Source organism: Lemur catta, chromosome 1 (assembly GCF_020740605.2).
Source record: "Lemur catta isolate mLemCat1 chromosome 1, mLemCat1.pri, whole genome shotgun sequence".
In the NCBI taxonomy this organism is placed as follows: Eukaryota; Metazoa; Chordata; class Mammalia; order Primates; family Lemuridae; genus Lemur; species Lemur catta.
Genome location: NC_059128.1, coordinates 210,253,014 through 210,272,978, shown reverse-complemented (window position 1 = coordinate 210,272,978; position 19,965 = coordinate 210,253,014). Strand labels below are relative to the sequence as shown.

The window sequence follows — 19,965 nt, the reverse complement described above, 5'->3', positions numbered from 1 at the left end:
TCTCGCCCAGGCTGGTCTCCATCTCCTGGCCTCAAGCTATCCTTCTGCCTTGGGCTCCCAAAGTGCTGGGATTACAGGTAAGAACCACCTAGCCCGGCCTTTTCTCTCTTTTATGTATCCTTTGGTGCTTTTTCTCCTGAGGAACCAGTTTAACCCCGCCCTCTGATCCCCTTGTGTGCATTCCCTGCAGTTGAGCTTTGCAGGTTTGCCTCCTGATGGAGTCTGGAAGCAGCCCTCGGGCACTGCCTGGGTAACCATCTCACTGTGGGAACAAGCTGCAGGGCTGAGGAAAGGAGTCCTGACAAAGGAGGATGGGAATGTGCGTGCTCGCCCACCTGAGGGTGCCCTGCAGCCTGTGAGCCATTCTCATCGGAGGGATCAAAGCCCTGGCTGCAGGTGACTCATGGCGTGGGGCTGCCAAGTGACTCTGTTTTCCTTCCAGGTCTCGACCCTGCGGGCCCTTTATTCACCGGGAAACCTCCCCAGGATAGATTGGATCCCAGTGATGCACAATTCGTTGACGTCATCCATTCCGACATCGATGGTAACATTCCTGTCCTTGTGGGCCAGTGCCCCACCCACTGACTCCCAAGGCATCTTCCTCCCCACGGCTCCCTCCCCTCTGCCCCTCTACCCCGGGGAGATTATCATGTAGGGGCAAATCAAGTTCCTTTAGGTTCCCACTTTTCCTACCAGGCAGGTTCCCAAATCCACAGAAATATCGAAGGAAGCTGGTTTAATGCAGGCACCCAGGAACTTGTGCAGGAGTGGGGATGATTTTCCCAACATCCTTTTTTTTTTTTGAGTGATCATTGTGCCCTGAAGGACAGGCCGATTTGCACAATATGTGGGCAAATGTTTTCCTATGTGCAACTGGGTTTGGATGCATGATTTCCTGGTTTTGCTGGTTTTTTTCTCATTATTTCCTCAAGCTGAAAGATATGTTTACATGTTGTGTCTCTCCACACAGACTGACTCTGACCCACCTGCAGCTCTCTAGTTCTCTGTAGATCTTCCTGGCTATCTCGGGCTTCCAGGATGCTAGTTTCATTTCAAGGATGGATGTTTATACCCGGATGTCCAGGAGAATAGCTGGAGTAGGAACTTGGGGAAGATTTCGGACATAGGGTGGAGTGGTCAGTACATCCTCTCTGTGATACAACCACCTATCGTGGCACTCTGGTGAGGGATTCAGGAATTGTTTGCCTTAAGAAGAAATGTCTCTTTGTGAAACAGCTGCATTACTGTGGAGTTTGCAAAGTACTACCTTACATAAGTGCAGTACCTCAATGACACGTTAACGCTTGGTGGAATAGAGCAATTTATTTTTTTATTTTTGGAAAGTGAATTTTGAAGGAAAGAACATGAGCTTTGAAGTCAGGCGGATATGGATTTAAATTCCAGGTTTTGCTCTTTCTACTGATATCATGTTTGTTCCTTAAGTCCACCCACCCTCTGTATCTTCATCTAAGTTACTTCATCTGAATTTACCAATAGCTACTTTACAGAGAAAATTAGAAAGAAAAGTATGAAAATTAGAAGAAATGTAGAACACTTGCTATCATGTCCACAGACATGTGTAGGTTCTCAATATATAAGTATTATTACCATGATGAACTCTATATACATATTCATATATGTATATATATAATCTTTTAATCAAGCATTTTACTTATTATTTGGGAGTTACATAGTTAAAGAAAATAAGCAGTTATTAAGTCTATATTTTTCAGTCCCCATTTTCTAGAAGTGTTTCCAATTTATTTACCATCCCAGATCCAAAATATTTAAAGATTTTACCTACTAAGGAAAAATTCATTTTTCGCTGTTTCTTAATCATTCAAGTTTTACACAAATGCAAATAGATATTCAGGAAGCACATGGCATTCCAGCCAAATGTAAAGAACAAATGTATCATTTTATCAGTCTTGCAGCAAGTTATGTCTTTAGAAATATTAGAAGTAAATTCCATTACCATCTTTGCAGTCACTTAGTTGGAAATTGTTGCTTTCTAATTAACTAGCTGGGTAACTGGGCAAAACATTTAAATAGATATAACAATAATGCTAATAACAACAACAATAGGCCCAGCTCGGTGGCTCACACCTGTAATCCTAGCACGCTGGGAGGCCAAGGAGGGAGGATCACTCCAGGTCAGGAGTTTGAGAGCAGTCTGAGCAAGAACCATACCCCATCTCTACTAAAAACAGAAAGAAATTAGCTGGACAACTAAAAACATAGAAAAAAAATTAGCCTGGCATGGTGGTGCATGCCTGTAGTCCCAGCTACTTGGGAGGCTGAGACAGAAGGATTGCTTGAGCCCAGGAGTTTGAGGTTGCTGTGAACTGGGCTGATGCCACGGCACTCTAGCCCGGGCAACAGAGTGAGACTCTGTCTCAAAAAAAAAAAAAAAAGTCACCATTATGCCCTAAAAAAAGACTATGACCAGTTGGACTCAAAGACTCTTAAACCATCTTTATTGCCTGAACTTTGAATTATTTGATTTCTAGCACTCTGGGAGGCCGAGGTGGGAGGATCACTCAAGGTCAGGAGTTTGAGACCAGCCTGAGCAAGAGTGAGACCCCGTCTCTACTAAAAAATAGAAGGAAATTAAGTGAACAACTAAAAATATATAGAAAAAATTAGCTGGGCATGGTGGCACATGCCTGTAGTCCCAGCTACTTGGGAGGCTGAGACAGGAGGATTGCTTAAGCTCAGGAGCTTGAGGTTGCTGTGAGCTAGGCTGATGCCACAGCACTCTAGCCCTGGGCAACAGAGTGAAACTCTGTCTCAAAACACACACACACACATACACAACAATAATAAAATAATACTATAATCCTTGCCTATATTCTGCAAGCAAATGAGCTATGAGATATGAAAAATTCAAAGCAGTATAAAACCATAGTGTGTTCTCTTTTAGCACTGGGCTACAGAGAACCACTAGGAAACATAGACTTCTACCCAAATGGAGGATTGGATCAACCTGGTTGCCCCAAAACAATATTTGGAGGTAAGTGCAGATGCTTTGTATTTTGTAAAACAGTGGCTTGAAAAAGGTATATTTTAAAAATCTGATATTATTCTACATTGAGTAGTTTTCCATAGAAAATAATTTCCTGAGAAGAGAGAGGTGGTATAAATATAAATTATAAATTAAAAATTGAAACTCAAATATACTGTTTTTAAAAACTATAACCATATGATAAAAGCTATTATAAATTATTTCTCTCTCTTGAAAAGGTGTGTCTTTGACCTAGAAATTCCATATCTGGATATCCCTCCTAGAGAAATGATGGAAAATATAGATAAGCACTAGAGTGCAAAGATGATTAAAGTTTTAGAACTAGTTAAAGGCCAGGCACAGTGGCTCACACCTGTATTCCCAGCACTTTGGGAGGCCAAGGCAGGAGAATCACTTGAACCCAGGAATTTGAGATCGAAGTGAGCTATGATAACACCACTGCACTCTAGCCTGGGCAACAGAGTGAGATCCTGTCTCAAAAACAAAAACAAAAAAAGTGAAGTAGGGAGACAGAGTATAAAAACCTACCCCTAAATGCTCTAACTCTGTATTTTATCATTGCTAAAGTAAAAGAACCATGGAAATAATTTTAGGGAAAAAGATGATCTTTTTACAAAATGGCAGCTGTGTTTGGGCCCATTGGAATGACATAGTGTTTAAAAATTATCTTGCTGAAATAACATAAATAGGGCCAACCACATTGTATAATACCATAATGAGTGTTCAAATCCCACCCAGATGGTGTAACTACATCCAAAGCAGCTAAAGGTAATGTGCTTTGCTTATAAAAGACATCCTCTGTATTCTTATTGACCTTGTTTCTGCAAAAAGAAGTTCTAGGAACAGTAAGTTAACGTTCACCTGCCAGGTTTTACTCTGGTCCAGCTTGGCCCCATGCCAGCCCCATGCTTCTCTTTTCTTGTCCCTTTGTTTCTCTTTGTCCTTCCCTGATCTCTCCTATGGGCACAAGTGGACTCTGGAGGAAGAGGAAATGATCCAGCACCCGGCACCTCTCCAAGCCACTGGCTCACAATAACAGCTCCTATTCTCATGGGGTTTACTGTTTCCTGTTTGGATCCTCACTTCCACTGATTACCCATCTTTGGACCCAGTTCCCTTCTTTGAATGACATCAGCTTCTAACCCCTCAACCTTCTGACATCCGCTGTGCTGCAGTTCATCATCTCCAGCTCTTCCGATACCCATCCCCATGCGTCACCAGCTTCCTGTCTCACCATCACACCACATGGCCCCACTAAGAACTAACTTGAGGTCCGCCTCCCACCTCCATTCATTACTTCTAGTGCCACCTCCTATCATTCAGCCCCTCACTTCACCCTTGTAGCAGAAATGGAGTCCCTGCCACCTGGCTGCTATCATGAATGTCCTGTCCACCCCCAGACCTTTAGGCCTCAGCCATGTCAGTTCTACTTTTGTTTGGTAACATTGATGGAGATGTCGTGAAGCCTTGTTGATTGAGTATTTGATTGAGTACAAGGTCCAGGTAAACTTGCCAACATCTCCCTGGCTCTCAATAATGCCATAGAATCTCCTCTTGTTCCTCTCTTGCTGACTTCCTGTGATCATTCCTCATGTTTCTTTCCCAGATATCTCCTACTTACAAACTCTCACCTCTAAGGGGTGAGCTAGATTTGACTTTTGTGCCTAGATCAAGGTCCCACGTAAGAGGGCCATTTCATCTATCCTCATCTTAGTTCCCAAGAATGTAAAGACCACGTTCATGTTCTCTCCTTTAGAGCATGCCCCACCCTTTTTCAAAGCTGTCTGCACTGTGTGCCTTCCTCTTGGGATCTTCCTCTACCAGTTACTCCCCAGCGCCTTCTTTCCCTGATGCCTTTACTCGTTCCTTCTTCCATGGCTCCTTGCCTCTGCCTTCTGCAGAAAACCTCTAGGGAGTCTCTAATGCTCATTGAAGTTTTCTCCTTCTTTCCACTGACAAACCCATCTGATGAGGGTCTTCATTGCTGCTTCCATCTCCTCACTGGCAGGAATGATATACGCATGAGGGTTCTTCATATTATTCTCTCAATTTTTATGCCTGTTTGAAAATTCTCATAATAAATGTGGCAGATTAGTGAGGGAGGTATGTGGTTGAAGCTAGTTATTTGAGTTCCTTTCAATCTCCCTCTAAGTAACATATCATTTTAAAAAGCATAATCAAAAGGAATTAATTAATGATTAACTAATGATTTGCTCTTTTTTTTTTTTCCTCACTGACTCATTGACTTACTGACTAACTGACTCTCTCTCCTATGATTTGCTCTTGTGATAACGATTTTGGTAATCCCTCCTGATTCTCCATGACCCAGGGAAGGTTGGCCACTTGACCTAACACCATCAGTGCCAGAAGCTGCCAATCTGACAGGTGGACACAGACACAATCTGGGAAGCGACCCTGCAAAATTAGACCAGAGGCTTTCAAACTTTCATATGCTTCAGGATCACATGGGGAATATGTGATTGATAAACGAGCAATCAAGGTCTTTAATTAAAGTATATTTGCTTTAATTCTTGCCACAATATTAATTTGATTTAATTTTTTCTCCTGCCACTTGCCGGCATGAATCCTTACCTATGGGTGTTTACAAAGATTAAATGGAATGAGGTACACAGAAGCTGTTAGAACAGTGCCAGATGATAAATTGTGTGTGTATAAAATATGGGATGTACTATTATTAAATACTTCAACTAAATCTAATCATTTCTCTTACAACCAAGGATTCCAGTATTTTAAATGTGACCACCAGAGGTCTGTGTACCTGTATCTGTCTTCCTTGAGAGAGAACTGCACTATCACTGCATATCCCTGTGACTCCTACCGGGATTACAGGAACGGCAAGTGTGTCAGTTGCCTCACTCCCCAAAAGGAGTCCTGTCCCCTCCTGGGTAAGTCCAATGAGCAGTTTCCTCTCTGATTAAAAAAGAGCTAACTTTTGGTATGAACCCCAGAATCATTTTACTATCTAAAAATAGGCCCCAAAATTGTATTTTAAAAAAAATCTATAGTCAGCTTTTTCTAGCCAATTTGTTCTTTGAGCTACTCTAGTCTCCTATTAATAGACAGCATTGAAAAAGGAATCTATGTTTCATCCAGAAGGTAGTACACCCTCCCTGGACACTCTATTCTAGCATGGAAAAGAAGCTTCCAGAAGAGTTTCCAAGCCCACCCAGGGTATAGCCACTTGACATAGCTTGCTCCTGTTGGGACAGGAACACTTTCTCTAGGCATACAACCTCTCTGCTGGAAGAAGGTCTACAGAGAGCCTCCTGCCAAATGAGCCTTGCAGAGTAACCCCTTCCAGTGAGCCGAGTCTGTAAATGCCCTCACTCCACACTCTGGCTCTTGTGTGCATGTACAGGGGTGGGGTTGATACTGTGGAGGCTGCTCAGGTATTTGCTAGGGCTTAGTACAAATATTCCAGGTGGTTAGGGCTTTGAAATTGGACGACCATGAGAATTTTCTGATTTTTTCCAAAGGGAAAAACCTAAGTTAACAGCAGAGCATGCTATAGACAAGAGGTTCTCAACTTTGTGCATTAGAATCTCCTAGGGAGTTTTTAAACATACTGATGCCTTAAAGAAAAGACAAATATTTAAGGTGATGGATATCCCAAGTATACTGATCTGATCTTTATAAATTTTACGAATGTATTAAATTATCACATGTATCCTGAAACTATTTACTTCTATTGTGCATCAATTAAAAAAATACTGATGTGTGGGTCCCACCCCAGATCAATTAAGTCAGAATCTGGAGGCCATTCTCTAGGCTTGGGGACAGAGGAGAGAGAGAGGCCCCTCTGGACAGCACTTAACCTTGTTTCCTGTAGGCACAGACCTGAAGGAGGACACTTACCTGCTTGGTGACATAGTCACATGGCAAGGTTCTGTGCAATTTAGGGGAAGGTTCTGTACAGTTTAGGGCCCCCCTTGTAGTTCTTTAGGAAAGCATAGTGCTTTGCAAGAGCAATGCTACTTTAGATATGAACCTGAATCTGTTTTAATCTAGAAAATGAATGTATTACTGAAAAATGTCAATGCTATTTTTAGTCCACGCCAATGTGTGCCACTTCTGACTCCCCCGCCCTGTTACTGAGAACCAGTAAGGGGGGTGGGGAGGAAACCACTGTAGGGTCCTTTTGCACTCCAGCTCTTGGGGAGAGGGTCAGCCAGCAAGACGGATGGCCCTGCGGGTCCTCTCCCTGGGGAGTGGGAGGGTGGGAGGGAGGTTGTCTCGTGGTGGTTCTTGTCAACCTCGCTGTTCTTGCTACCTCAGTTGCTTTTACATTTATGTAATACATGTTAATGTTATACTTTTCCAACTTGTTTTATAGGCTATTATGCTGATCATTGGGAAGACTATTTAAAGGACAAAGACCCCCCAATGACTAAGGCATTCTTTGACACAGCTGAGGAGAAGCCATTCTGCAGTGAGTGGTGAATGTGGTTGTTTGCTTTAGCTCACCCCTTTCATTTTGGTGACGCCTGATGCTTAGCTTCCTGGCTGCTTGTTGGCAAATGAGGGCCATGGTGAAGCATGGACTTTGGAGCTGAAAGGACCTAGGTCAAATTCTGATTCTGTCATGTAATAGCTGTGTGACTTTGGTCAAGTCATTTAACCTCTCTGAGTCTCAGTGTCGTGATTGGTAAAATAGAGATAATAATGCCTATCTTCTAGGATATTAAAATTAAAATCTCAATAAACCAAGAGTTGTTAGTTTCACTGGATGGCCATTCTCATCACTAAGATCTTCCAGAATTGCTTGATTTCCCAAGAGACATGAAACTGGGGCTAGGAAAAATCAGATGTCAGCCACATCTATGGGTCAGTTCCAGTCCTAAGCAACCACGATGACCTAAAGGGCATCAAGAGGTTGAGTATTGGCTGGGCGCGGTGGCTCAAGCCTGTAATCCTAGCACTCTGGGAGGCCGAGGCGGGTGGATCTCTCGAGGTCAGGAGTTCGAGACCAGCCTGAGCAAGAGTGAGACCCTGTCTCTACCAAAAATAGAAAGAAATGATTTGGACAGCTAAAAATCTATATAGAAAAAATTAGCCGGGCATGGTGGCGCATGTCTGTAGTCCCAGCTACTCGGGAGGCTGAGGCAGTAGGATCCTTTAAGCCCAGGAGTTTGAGGTTGCTGTGAGCTAGGCTGATGCCACGGCACTCACTCTAGCCCGGGCGACAAAGCGAGACTCTGTCTCAAAAAACAAAACAAAAAAAAACAAAAACAAAAAGAGCTTGAGTATTCTAGATGGGAGCTGAATGGGACAGCAGATGATTTGATGCCTTGGGAAGCAACTGGGATTTGCCTGGACAGATGTGTGTCTTTCTTGCAATCTTGCACCCTTTTCATTTTTCTTGGTGACAATTCTTCTAAAACAGGTTGCAGATCACTGTGTTTCACTCTTCCTTTGGAGCCATGGATTTGGCATCTGCCTGGTCTGCAAGTCCCTGAGCAATAATGGGCCATGAAATGACTGACCTTCTTCCTTCATGGGATCATCATCTCCCTGAGCCTCTTTCCCTTTCTCTGGAAGTTTGTTCAAGAGTCAGTGAATCTAACCATCATGAAAGGATAGATCCCATCTTCCCAAAACATACTTGACCTTGGGAAGCAAAGAGTAGGGAGGAAGACCAGTTCTGCAAACATATCATATGTTCCAATTTATTTAACAGGAATTTACTGGATGCTACTGGGATTATAAAGAGGAATAATCATCCCTTCCTAGTTATTGGTGTAGCATTTCTAATTTTATGTTTTTAAAAACCCACAAGACATTACTCAGGCAATATGTGTATAGATGTATCCACATATTTGCCACTTTTGTTGATTATCATTCTTTCTTGCATTTTGTGAATAGTCAAGTGGGCTGAGTAACAATGGGGGAAGTCCAGAGAATGCCAGGAGCTCCAAGAAAGGAGACCTGACTTAGTCCAGAGGTCAGGGAAGGTTTCTTGGAGGACATGACATTAAGCTGAAACCTGAAGGATGGGTTTGAAAAGCTAGCAGAGTAAGAGTGTCCAGGTGGGGAAAAGCCTAGGAGCAAGAGAGAGTTGGCAGAGTGGGGAGTGCAGGTGCTTGTCAGGACTAGGAAAGAGTTGAGGGAGGTTGGGTATGTTGGTGGACATGGCCCAAATTTATGTTACGTATTACTTTATTGGAAGACCCTTGCTGACCATGGAGGGTCTCCAAATGACCACTTAGTGGTTCATTCTAAAATGGGCAGGCACTGAAGTCAGCTGACAATAGTCAGCATCAGGCCAAGAGACTTCAGTCAATGGGCAGAACACCGATTCAGCTGTGAGGCCTGAACATGGCTACTGGATAGCCCTGAACTCTGCTGTCACTCATGCAATCTTTACCAAAGAGAAGAGAAAGGAACATTAGAAAATTCTGCCCTGGATCTTTGCAGAGAAACTTGAGAGGAAGGGAAAAAGAGACTCAGTTATAGCGAAGCTGGGTTTTTAGGAATCGGCCCTTCAGGGAAGCCGTTGGGAGTACCTCTCTCTTACCGTGTTCTTTCCCTGTTTTGCAGTGTATCATTACTTTGTGGATATTCTCACTTGGAACAAGAACATAAGAAAAGGGGACATTACGATCAAATTGAGAGACAAAGCTGGAAGCACAACAGAATCCAAAATCAATCAGTAAGTTGAGTTGCAATAGTTTATAGTTTGCTGATCCTCTTTTTGTTCAGAGAAATGAAATCCCAAATATTCCTACTTTCTTATTCATAGGTCTGTACTTTTCCTTGTTCTACAAAAAAAAGATATAAGGAGACACACTGCTTAGTTGCTTGCCCTGGATTTTGATCTCCCAGGCTCTTTACAAATGGAATTGGTACAAGGGTTTTCTTTCTCTCTCTTCTTTCCTCTCTCCCTTTCTTCCTTCCTTTCTCCCTCCATTCCTCTCTCTTTCCCTCCCCTTCTCCCTTCCCTCCCTTCCTCTCCTCCTCATTTCCTTTTATTAAACATTTAATACAAAAGTTATCCCTGCTTGCTGTAAAGGATTTAAACAATAAAGGAATATGCTGATTTAATCATTCTACATTGTATACATATATCAAACATCACATTATACCCCATAAATGTGTATAATTATCATTTTTAAATCAAAGATCATATTAACAAAAAATAATAAAGGAATATGCAACATAAAAGTAGAAGTCCTTGCCCCATCCCACCAACAATCCCACCCTCAAAGATAAAGGGCATTCCCCCCACTTCTTTTTTTTTTTTTTTGAGACAAGAATGTTACTCTGTCACTCAGGCTAGAGTACAGTGGCATCATCATAGCTCACTGCAAACCTCAAATTCCTGGGCTCAAGCGATCCCTTTTTCAGCCTCCTGAGTAACTGGGACTACATTTGCATGCCACCGCACCCAGCTAATTTTTTCTATTTTTTTTTTTTTTTTTTGAGACAGCATCTCGCTTTGTTGCCCGGGCTAGAGTGAGTGCCGTGGCATCAGTCTAGCTCACAGCAACCTCAAACTCCTGGGCTTAAGCGATTCTACTGCCTCAGCCTCCCGAGTAGCTGGGACTACAGGCATGTGCCACCATGCCCGGCTAATTTTTGCTATATATATTTTAGTTGGCCAGATAATTTCTTTCTATATTTTTAGTAGAGACGGGGTCTCGCTCTTGCTCAGGCTGGTCTCGAACTCCTGACCTTGAGCGATCCACCCGCCTCGGCCTCCCAGAGTGCTAGGATTACAGGCGTGAGCCACCGCGCCCGGCCTTTTCTATTTTTAATAGAGATGCAGTCTTGCTTTTGCTCAGGCTGGTCTCTCTTGAGACTCCTGAGCTCAAGCGATCCTCCTGCCTTGGCCTCCCAGAGTGCTAGGATTACAGGCATGAGCGACTACACCTGGGCAACACATTCTTATTTTAGTCATGTTTGTGAAGAGGTCACTGTCAATCAGAGAATATGTAGAAAAAGGAAATAGTTGTTACATGGTGAGATAATGGGTACTCTTCTCTTGTTTTCAAGATGAATTTTAACATTTTTAGTATTATTTTTAAATGTAAGGTAAGAGAAATTATATTAGAGCATGTACCATGAATTTATCTAGTCTCAGCAGAATGTGGGAACAGATGGAGTCATAATCAAGGTGATTATCTGCCTAGCTACTCTCCCTGTCTCCATGTATTTCTTTTTTAAACATTAAAAAATTGAGATGTAATTCACATAACATTCACCATTTAAAGTACACAATTCAGTGATTTTTAGTATATATTCATAAAATGTACAACCATCACCAACATTTAATTCCACAACATTTTTATCATCTCAAAAAGAAACCCCGTATCCATTAGTAGTTCCTTATTTCTGTCCCCCTACTCCCCCAAACCCTGGCGAGTGCTAATCTACTTTCTCTATGAATTTGTCTATTCTAGACATCTCATATAAAGGGAATCATACAATATGTGGTCTTTGTGTCTAGCTTCTTTTGGTTAGTATAATGTTTTCAAGATTCATTCAGGTTGTAGCATATAGCAATATTTAACTCCTTTTTATGGCCAAATAATATTCCATCATGTATCCATACTATATTTTACTTACTAGTTGATGGACGTTTGGGTTGTTTCCACTTTTTGGCCATTATGAATAATGCCTCTATGAACATGTATATACAAGTTTTTGTGTGGACATGCGTTTTCATTTCTCTTAGATATATACCTAGGATTGAACTTGCTGGGTCATAATATGGTATCTCTATGTCTATCATTTTGAGGAACTGCCTAACTTTTTTCCAAAGAAGTTATAGTTGTACCATTTCATATTCCCACCAGCAATGTATGAGGGTTCCAATTTCTCAACATCCTTGTCAACACTTGTTATTGTCTTTCTTTTAAGAATTTTTTCTTTTTTATTGTGGTAAAAAGCCATAAAATTTACCATCTTAATCATTTTTTGGTGTACAATTCAGTAGTGTTAAAGTATATTCACATTGTTGTGAAACAGATCACTAGAACCTTTTCATTTTGTGAAACTGAAACTCTATACCCATTAAACAATTCCTCTTACCCCACTCCCCCAGTCCCTAGTAAATACCATTCTACTTTCTCTTTCTGTGAGTTTGACTACTTTAGATATTTCAGGCCGGGCGTGGTGGCTCACGCCTGTAATCCTAGCACTCTGGGAGCCCGAGGCGGGCAGATCGTTTGAGCTCAGGAGTTCGAGACCAGCCTGAGCAAGAGTGAGACCCCGTCTCTACTAAAAAAAATTTAAAAAAAAAGAAATTATCTGGCCAACTAAAATCTATATAGAAAAAAAAAAATTAGCCGGGCATGGTGGCACATGCCTGTAGTCCCAGCTACCTGGGAGGCTGAGGCAGTAGGATTGCTTAAGCCCAGGAGTTTGAGGTTGCTGTGAGCTAGGCTGATGCCACGGCACTCACTCTAGCCTGGGCAACAGAGCGAGACTCTGTCTCAAAAAAAAAACAAACAAAAAAAACAAAAAAGAAATTATCTGGCCAACTAAAAATATATAGAGAAAAAATTAGCCAATTAGCTGGGCATTGTGGCGCATGCCTGTAGTCCCAGCTACTTGGGAGGCTGAGGCAGGAGGATCGCTTGAGCCCAGGAGTTTGAGGTTGCTGTGAGCTAGGCTGACACCACGGCACTCTAGCCTGGGCAACAAAGTAAGACTCTGTCTCAAAAAAAAAAAAAAAAAAATAGATATTTCATATAAGTAAATTCATACAGTATTTGTTTTTTTGTGACTGGCTTATTTCACTTAGTACAACATCCTCAAGGTTTATCCACTTTGTAGCATGTGACAATATTTCCTTCATTTTCAAGGCTGAATAATATTCCGTTGTTTGCAAATATCACATGTTATTTACCTTTCATCTATGGATGGACACTTGGGTTGCTTCCATCTCTTGGCTATTGTGAATAGTGCCGCTATGAACATGGGTGTGCATGTCTCTTAGGGCCCCTGCTTTCAATTCTTTTGGATATATATCCAGAAGTGGGATTGCGGGATCATATCGTAATTCTGTTTTTAATTTTTTGAGACACTGCCATACTGTTTCCCATAATTTTCCAATCCCGCCAATGGTGCACAGGGGTTCCGTTTTCTCCACATCCTCACTAACACTTGTTATTTTCTGTCATTTTGATAGTAGCCATCTGAACAGGTGTGAGGTGATTCTGTCTTTTTGCACATTTCCATCACTCTTTCAAGCATTTCCGTACTTTCTGGCACACAGGGTGTTCCAGGATCACTTTGTACTTTCCCTGCCCCAGCCCTGGAATCAACCATTTCTCAAAGGAGCCCTGGTTCCTTTTAGTGGAGATGGTGTTTAGAAACCAAAATCTGGGCACCTGGCAGATTAGTTTTACTTGTGGCACTTTTGCACTCCACAGGACTTACATGTGATTCCAGTGGGGCTGGGGTGACAGACACTTCCTCACATCCACCGTGCCCCCAAACTAAGGGTTCACGTCTAGAGCAAGCCTACTCCTCCTAAACTCAGGGGCTCCTCAGGTCTCCCAGCTCCCCAGAAGGACAACGGCCGAGCTGAATGTTCCCAGTGATATACCTTAGGCTTAATTTGGGATTTCAACTGTAGAAAACATCTCCACACACATGGAAAAAAGTATTGGAACCTGGATTTTGCTATTTTGAGGTTCATCTTGAGAGGGAGGACTGAAAAAATATATATTTAAGCACAACCCAGTTAGTATCTAGTTTGGCTGAAAATATACACATACATCTACCAAGGGAGTTTAAGGGAAAGTCCATAACTTTGAACTCAGCCAAAACTGGGTTTGAATCCCTGCACTGCTGCATATATAGGCATCTGTTTCCCTGTTGTTAAATGGGAATAGTACCTACCTTATAGCACGTTTCAGGGGCTTGGAGAGATGTGTCGAGAGATGAGGACACGGTCCGGTGTATCATAGGCAGTCATTAGCAGCATCTAACATCATTGGAGGTCAGTAGCTTCACTTGCACAGTCCTCTGCAATCAGTGGACTTTGCCCATGAAAGTCAGCTAGTACAGGCTATAGGGTCACGTGATTACATGCTTACCAATGATTTATGGGCTGCAAAACTGCTTTCTGTTGTTAGCAATCTATATCTATTTTTCAATATTATTTCTTCCTTTCAGTGAACCTGCCACATTTCAGAAATATCACCAAGTGAGTCTACTTGCAAGATTTAACCAAGATCTGGATAAAGTGGCAGCAATATCCTTGATGTTCTCTACAGGATCTATAGTAGGCCCCAAGTACAAACTTAGGATTCTGCGAATGAAGTTAAGGTCCCTGGCCCATCCAGAAAGGTGAGCTGAAGGCAGGGTTTGACAAGCCCCTCTTTTCCATGTTGTTGGAGCCTGTTCAATCTGCTTGGTCTGATGTTTTCACAAGACTCCATCATTGACAATGACAGGAAGTGAAGGATTTTCCAAAAATTGTTTTGATTAAAAACAAGTAGCCCAGTAATCCAAGAAAATCATACTGTTATGTGCTTAAAGATAAATGGCCCAGTAAGCCAAAGAAATAACGTTATGTGCTTAGAGTTATATAATTCCTCCCTAACCACCCACACTGCTTGCAAGTTGATAATTTGTTGTAAAAAAGAAAGCTTTGTAGAATTTGGCAAACTGGTAAAACAGCCTAGTATTAAAAAAGGTACAGGAAAATTGGAATATTTTATTTCATTGACAGTCTAAAAGTATTATATCGGTGTTAAATTTCTCAAATTTGATAACTGCACTGAGAATGTCCTTATTAGGAAAGGCACACTGAAGTATTAAGGAATAAACAATCTATTCTCAATTGGTTTCGAAAAAACAAACAACAATGTGTGTGTATAGAGAGAGAGGCAGAAAGAAAGGGAGAGGAAGAGAGAGGAAAAGAATGATTTTAGGCCAGGCGTGGTGGCTCACGCCTGTAATCCTAGCACTTGGGAGGCCGAGGCAGGAGGATGGCTTGAGGTCAGGAGTTCAAGACCAGCCTGAGCAAGAGTGAGACCCTGTCTGTGCTAAAAATAGAAAGAAATTAGCTGGACAACTAAAAATATATAGAAAAAATTAGCCGGGCATGGTGGCACATGCCTGTAGTCCCAGCTACCCGGGAGGCTGAGGCAGAAGGATTACTTGAGCCCAGGAATTCAAGGTTGCTGTGAGCTAGGCTGACGCCACGGCACTCACTCTAGCCCGGGCAACAGAGTGAGACTCTGTCTCAAAAAAAAAAAAAAAAGAATGATTTTTAAAAATAAGTGCAGAGCTGTGTTGATGTGTATGTTTTGTGACAAATGCCACTCTACCATGTAGTCCCGGCATCTAATCTGTAGGCAGAGAGAGACAAGAAATGATGTGAGCAGTTAGTACTTTATGAATTCCTTTTTCTTGAAGGTTTAGGACACTCTAAAATATTTAATAATACAAATTTCTTCTAAGAGGATAGTCATTACATTCTAAAATGGTAAGACTTTTAAATTTTTTTCCTGAATACCAAAGGAATACGTGTTCATTTTATAAAATCTGGAAAGTACTGAACTTTCTGCTTTAGGAAGCAGAAAAATATCACCTGTGTTGTCATTATTCAGAGGCAACCACTGTTGATATTTATGGTTATTTCTTTCTAATATTCTATTATTGTTTTTAAACCTAGTTGAAGTTATATAGTAAATAAAATTTTACATCTTGCTTTCTTGTTGATATTTTACTTACTACAAGCATTTCCCCATATTATTAGAAATAATTGCTAAGTAATTTCATATGCCAAGGACATAATACAATTTACTAGAATGTGGTATTTTGCAATGTTATTGACCAGGATATTTTGTCTCCATTTCCCAGGCCCCAGTTGTGCCGGTATGATCTTGTCCTGACGGAAAACGTTGAAACAGTCTTCCAACCTATTCTTTGCCCAAAGCTGCAGATGTAACTGTTCCCAGGACACGTGGGCACCAGTAATATCAAGAAAGCTACAACTACAGGCCGTTTTAAAGCTTCACCTCACCTTATCATCAAGGCACAAAAAGTACAGAAAAAACAAGATTTTTTTCAGTAGCGTCCTATGGATGTCACATTGCACAACGTCAAACAACCTCAAACAACCTCGTGATTATGAAAGGATCCTAGGAGGGGAGCCCCTAACTAGGGCAAGTCAGAAATAGCCAGGCTCGCAGCAGCTGGTTGCTGTCTCTGCCGCGTCCTGGGGCCTCGTTTGTTCTGACCTGTCGATGCTGCTGCCTCTGCCGCTGTCAGGCGGTTCTGCCCAGCACAGCTGCAGGTCAAGCACCTTAGAGAAAGTGACGGGCTGGAGGCCTCACTTTGGACTGGACTCCACATCCCTGTGCTCAATTCCTCCAGTTCCCCGCCTGGACAGGGGAGTAAAACTGACCTACCTCGCAGGGCTGTTGCGTGGGTTTGGGAGGCAAGTCTATGAAGGGTTTTTTGAAATCCCATGGGTGCCACATCTGTGAGATGTTTGGTAAATGTGAATATGCTTTTATTTATTTTGATAAGGCCTATCTAATATGCAACAAGAGAGCCTCTCACTAACACCGGTTTCTCTCTTGGGCCGTTTGCTCTGGGATGGCAAGAGAGCCACACTCTGGCTTCCCATCTTCTCTAAAGAAGTGTTGGGGCCCAGAGGAAGTTGGGGAGGCGGGGATGGACTAGGTCCTAAGTGGACGAGAGAAGGGCAGAGGCAGCAGTGGGGCAGCCTCACAGCACAGTGACAGGGGTTGCAGCGAGAGGCAGGAGGAAAAAGCAGAGCTTGTTTTTCACCTAAGGTGGAGAAGGCTCACTTTCTTGCCAGGCAACTCTCTGTTTTTCTTTTTTGAGACAGAGTCTCACTGTGTCACCCTGGGTGGAGTGCCGTGGCATCATCATAGCTCACTGCAACCTCCAACTCCTGGGCTCAAGTGATCCTCCTGCCTCAGCCTCCCGAGTAGGAGGGACTACAAGCACACACCACTGTGCCTGGCTAATTTTTGTATTTTTGGTAGAGATAGGGTCTCACTCTTGTTAAGGCTGGTTTTGAACTCCTGACCTTAAGCAACCCTCCCCCCCTGCCTCCCAGAGTGTTAGTATTACAGGCATGAGCCACCGCAACCCTCATTTTAAGCAACCCTTAAGAAATGTTTGTTTTTCCTTATTACCAATGTAATCTATGATTATTGAAGGACATTTAGAAAATGCATTAATGCAAAATGAAAAAAATACTATCCACAATCCTGCCTGTTAGAGATAATTAATGTTAACCTTTTGGAATGAAGTGTTTTGCTAACATGTGAATTCAAAGCATACACTAGTTTGCTCTTAGAGCATCTGAAGCCTCCAGTTTGAGGAATCGTTAGACTTCCCCACAGGTAGGTGCAATCTGTGAATCTGGAATGACAGCAGTGGCCAAGTTGAGTGGTCCTGGACTGCCGAGGCCAGAGAGGCCAGAACGAAGGAAGGACAATCCCTGGGTCAGATATATGGTCTGTCCCACAGCTGTTGCCACTGCAAATCCCAAGGTTTGTGGGATTCCTAGGTGTCACAGACCCTGTAACCTCCTCCTTATCCAAATGATTGCTCTTCAACTGGTTTCTGTGAAAACAGCTCTCATTGTAAAGAAGTGGACTCTCTGTTTCATAAATTATAGAAATTTGTAAATATGTTCCTGCCTGGCACAGATGCCTACAGATTTACATATGCAGAGTCTGTTTTACGTAAGTGAGGGATGATGAACTCTGAGTGGAGTGAGGCTCAGCGATGTTCCTGTTGGGACATCTTACCGCCCTTCCTCCTTCCCACGTTTCCTTAGCACTTGTGGGTAGAGAGATCAGTGTGCTGATAGGCTGTGGTTTCCTTTTAGAGTTTCATTGGTCCTGTATTTTGGTTAGCACAGTCACTTTTTTGTGTTCTTTTCTTGCCTGGTAAGCAGGGGGTCAAAACAATAACAAGAAAATGCCAGAAATAGAATTGCTATCAACTTGTGAACTCTTTGGGCCAGGGGTCTCCTAGCATAGTACCTGGCTTACTGTGGGCTCCGGATGAGTGTCTGCGGGATGGCTGGGTAGAGGAATGAATGAATGAAGGAAGGAGGGAGTGAAGTTTGTTTGCTGGAGTGGGGATGAATTTCAAATAACAGTGATCAGGAGAAATAAAGACAGTTACATGTGTGGGCACTTTCTTCTCAAAATTTTCCTGCCACAGCCACTGGAACTTTTGACTCTGTCTCTTGTTACCCTTGCCTCTCCTCCCTTCTCTCTGTCGTTATGGTATATCTGTCGGAATCCCAAATCCAAGACATAAGTAACTTATAGTCTGCCCTCATCCCTCCTCTTTTCATCGGTTATCTCCTAATGGATCTGCCATTGGATCTTAGCTCCACTGCCACTTCTTAAGGGAGTCTTCTTGGACCTCATTTTCACACATGGCCTTGGTACCTCTCCTTCATAGCACTTTCTAATTTGTATGTTTTTTTTTTGAGACAGAGTCTCACTCTGTTGCCTGGGCTAGAGTGCCGTGGCGTCAGCCTAGCTCACAGCAACCTCAAACTCCTGGGCTCAAGTGATCCTTCTGCCTCAGTCTCCCGAGTAGCTGGGACTACAGGCATGCGCCACCATGCCTGGCTAATTTTTTCTATATATATTTTAGTTGTCCAGCTAATTTCTTTCTATTTTTTTAGTAGAGACGGGGTCTCGCTCTTGCTCAGGCTGGTCTCGAACTCCTGAGCTCAAACGATCTGCCCGCCTCAGCCTCCCAAGTGCTAGAATTATAGGCGTGAGCCACCGCGCCCAGCCTAATTTGTATTTTTAAGATTTTTTGTGTGATTATTTGATTAATATCTGTCTTCTCTACTAGACTGCTTTGCAAGGCAGGGGCCATCTGCCTACAACATAGTCTGCATTCAAGGAAAATTTATTAAATGAACACTATTATCTTCTGAGCCTCATATTCAGTTGAGTAAAGACCTCCCCTCTCTCCTAGCCATAGCCCATTTCCATGAGGGCGGGCAGCTTCCTTCTCTGCCTCAGACTTTTCTCCCAGATGCCTTTTTTTTACTGTTGTCTCCATTATCTTTAGAGGCCAATTGCGCATTTCCCAGGCTCCCTTGAAAAAAAGAAGTTGGCTCTTTTGTCACTCCTTATCACGTCTTCCAGGTGGTTCCAACACTATTCCCCAGCAAGCCCACCTGTCCTGAAGTCTAGGAGATTTCCACCACCCTCCCCTGCCTTGTTTTAGCACCACTGCTAAAGTCCTCCAGGACCCTGCAACATTACTGGGTGACTCCAAGCTATAGTTCAGAATCCTCCGTTGTTTACTTTTCCGTGACTCTCCCTTCCACCCGCTTTGCCACCAACTTTGTACATGCTTCCATCACTGCTTTTATCATGCCATATTGTAATACATTTCTGTGTCTTTATCTCCTCTGAAACTGTGAGCCCCACAAGAGCAGCTGCTATTTATTTGTTTTTGACCCCCTAGCACCTAGCACAATGCCAGGCACAAAGGAGTCACTCAATAAATGCCTTTTGAACAAATGGAATGGATTCACGCTTAGGAATTCGAGTGAATCGCCTCCACTCTGATTCAGACATCAACGCACTTACCTGTGTTATTTCCAAAACCCCACCCTGGGACCCATGCTCCTTGCTCTCATTCCTATAGAACTCTATCCTAGCCAAAGAGATTTTGGATGGCAGGAACAGAAATCCACTTGTACTAATCCAAGTTTTATAGATGATTGACAGATAGAGAAGACCTGTGGAAACCCAAGAAGAGCTGAATCATCAGACCTCAGGAAAGGGGGCGGGGGATGCGGGTGCCCTGGAGCCAGCAGCAATAAGCGTCCTGGACCTTTATTAACCCTAGTGTCTGCTACTAATCTCTCTGAGGAGCTTAGTGGCTCTCTCCACAGGGCAGTGTCATTAGGTTCTTGGCCACCCACTGACTAGGTG

The 19,965-nt window shown here is 42.8% G+C and overlaps 1 protein-coding gene across 1 annotated transcript in view; it reads left to right on the top strand.

The window, feature by feature from the left end:
- LIPH (lipase H) overlaps positions 1–16,913 on the top strand; it is a 38,758-nt gene extending 21,845 nt beyond the window's left edge. Inside the window, exons 4-10 of the mRNA XM_045539854.1 lie at positions 443–544; positions 2,924–3,013; positions 5,764–5,931; positions 7,380–7,475; positions 9,584–9,695; positions 14,171–14,344; positions 15,866–16,913. Coding sequence (XP_045395810.1) covers positions 443–544; positions 2,924–3,013; positions 5,764–5,931; positions 7,380–7,475; positions 9,584–9,695; positions 14,171–14,344; positions 15,866–15,953 — 830 coding nt within the window. The 3' untranslated portion in view covers positions 15,954–16,913. The remainder of the gene's footprint in view (positions 1–442; positions 545–2,923; positions 3,014–5,763; positions 5,932–7,379; positions 7,476–9,583; positions 9,696–14,170; positions 14,345–15,865) is intronic.
- Positions 16,914–19,965: the final 3,052 nt, after the last annotated feature.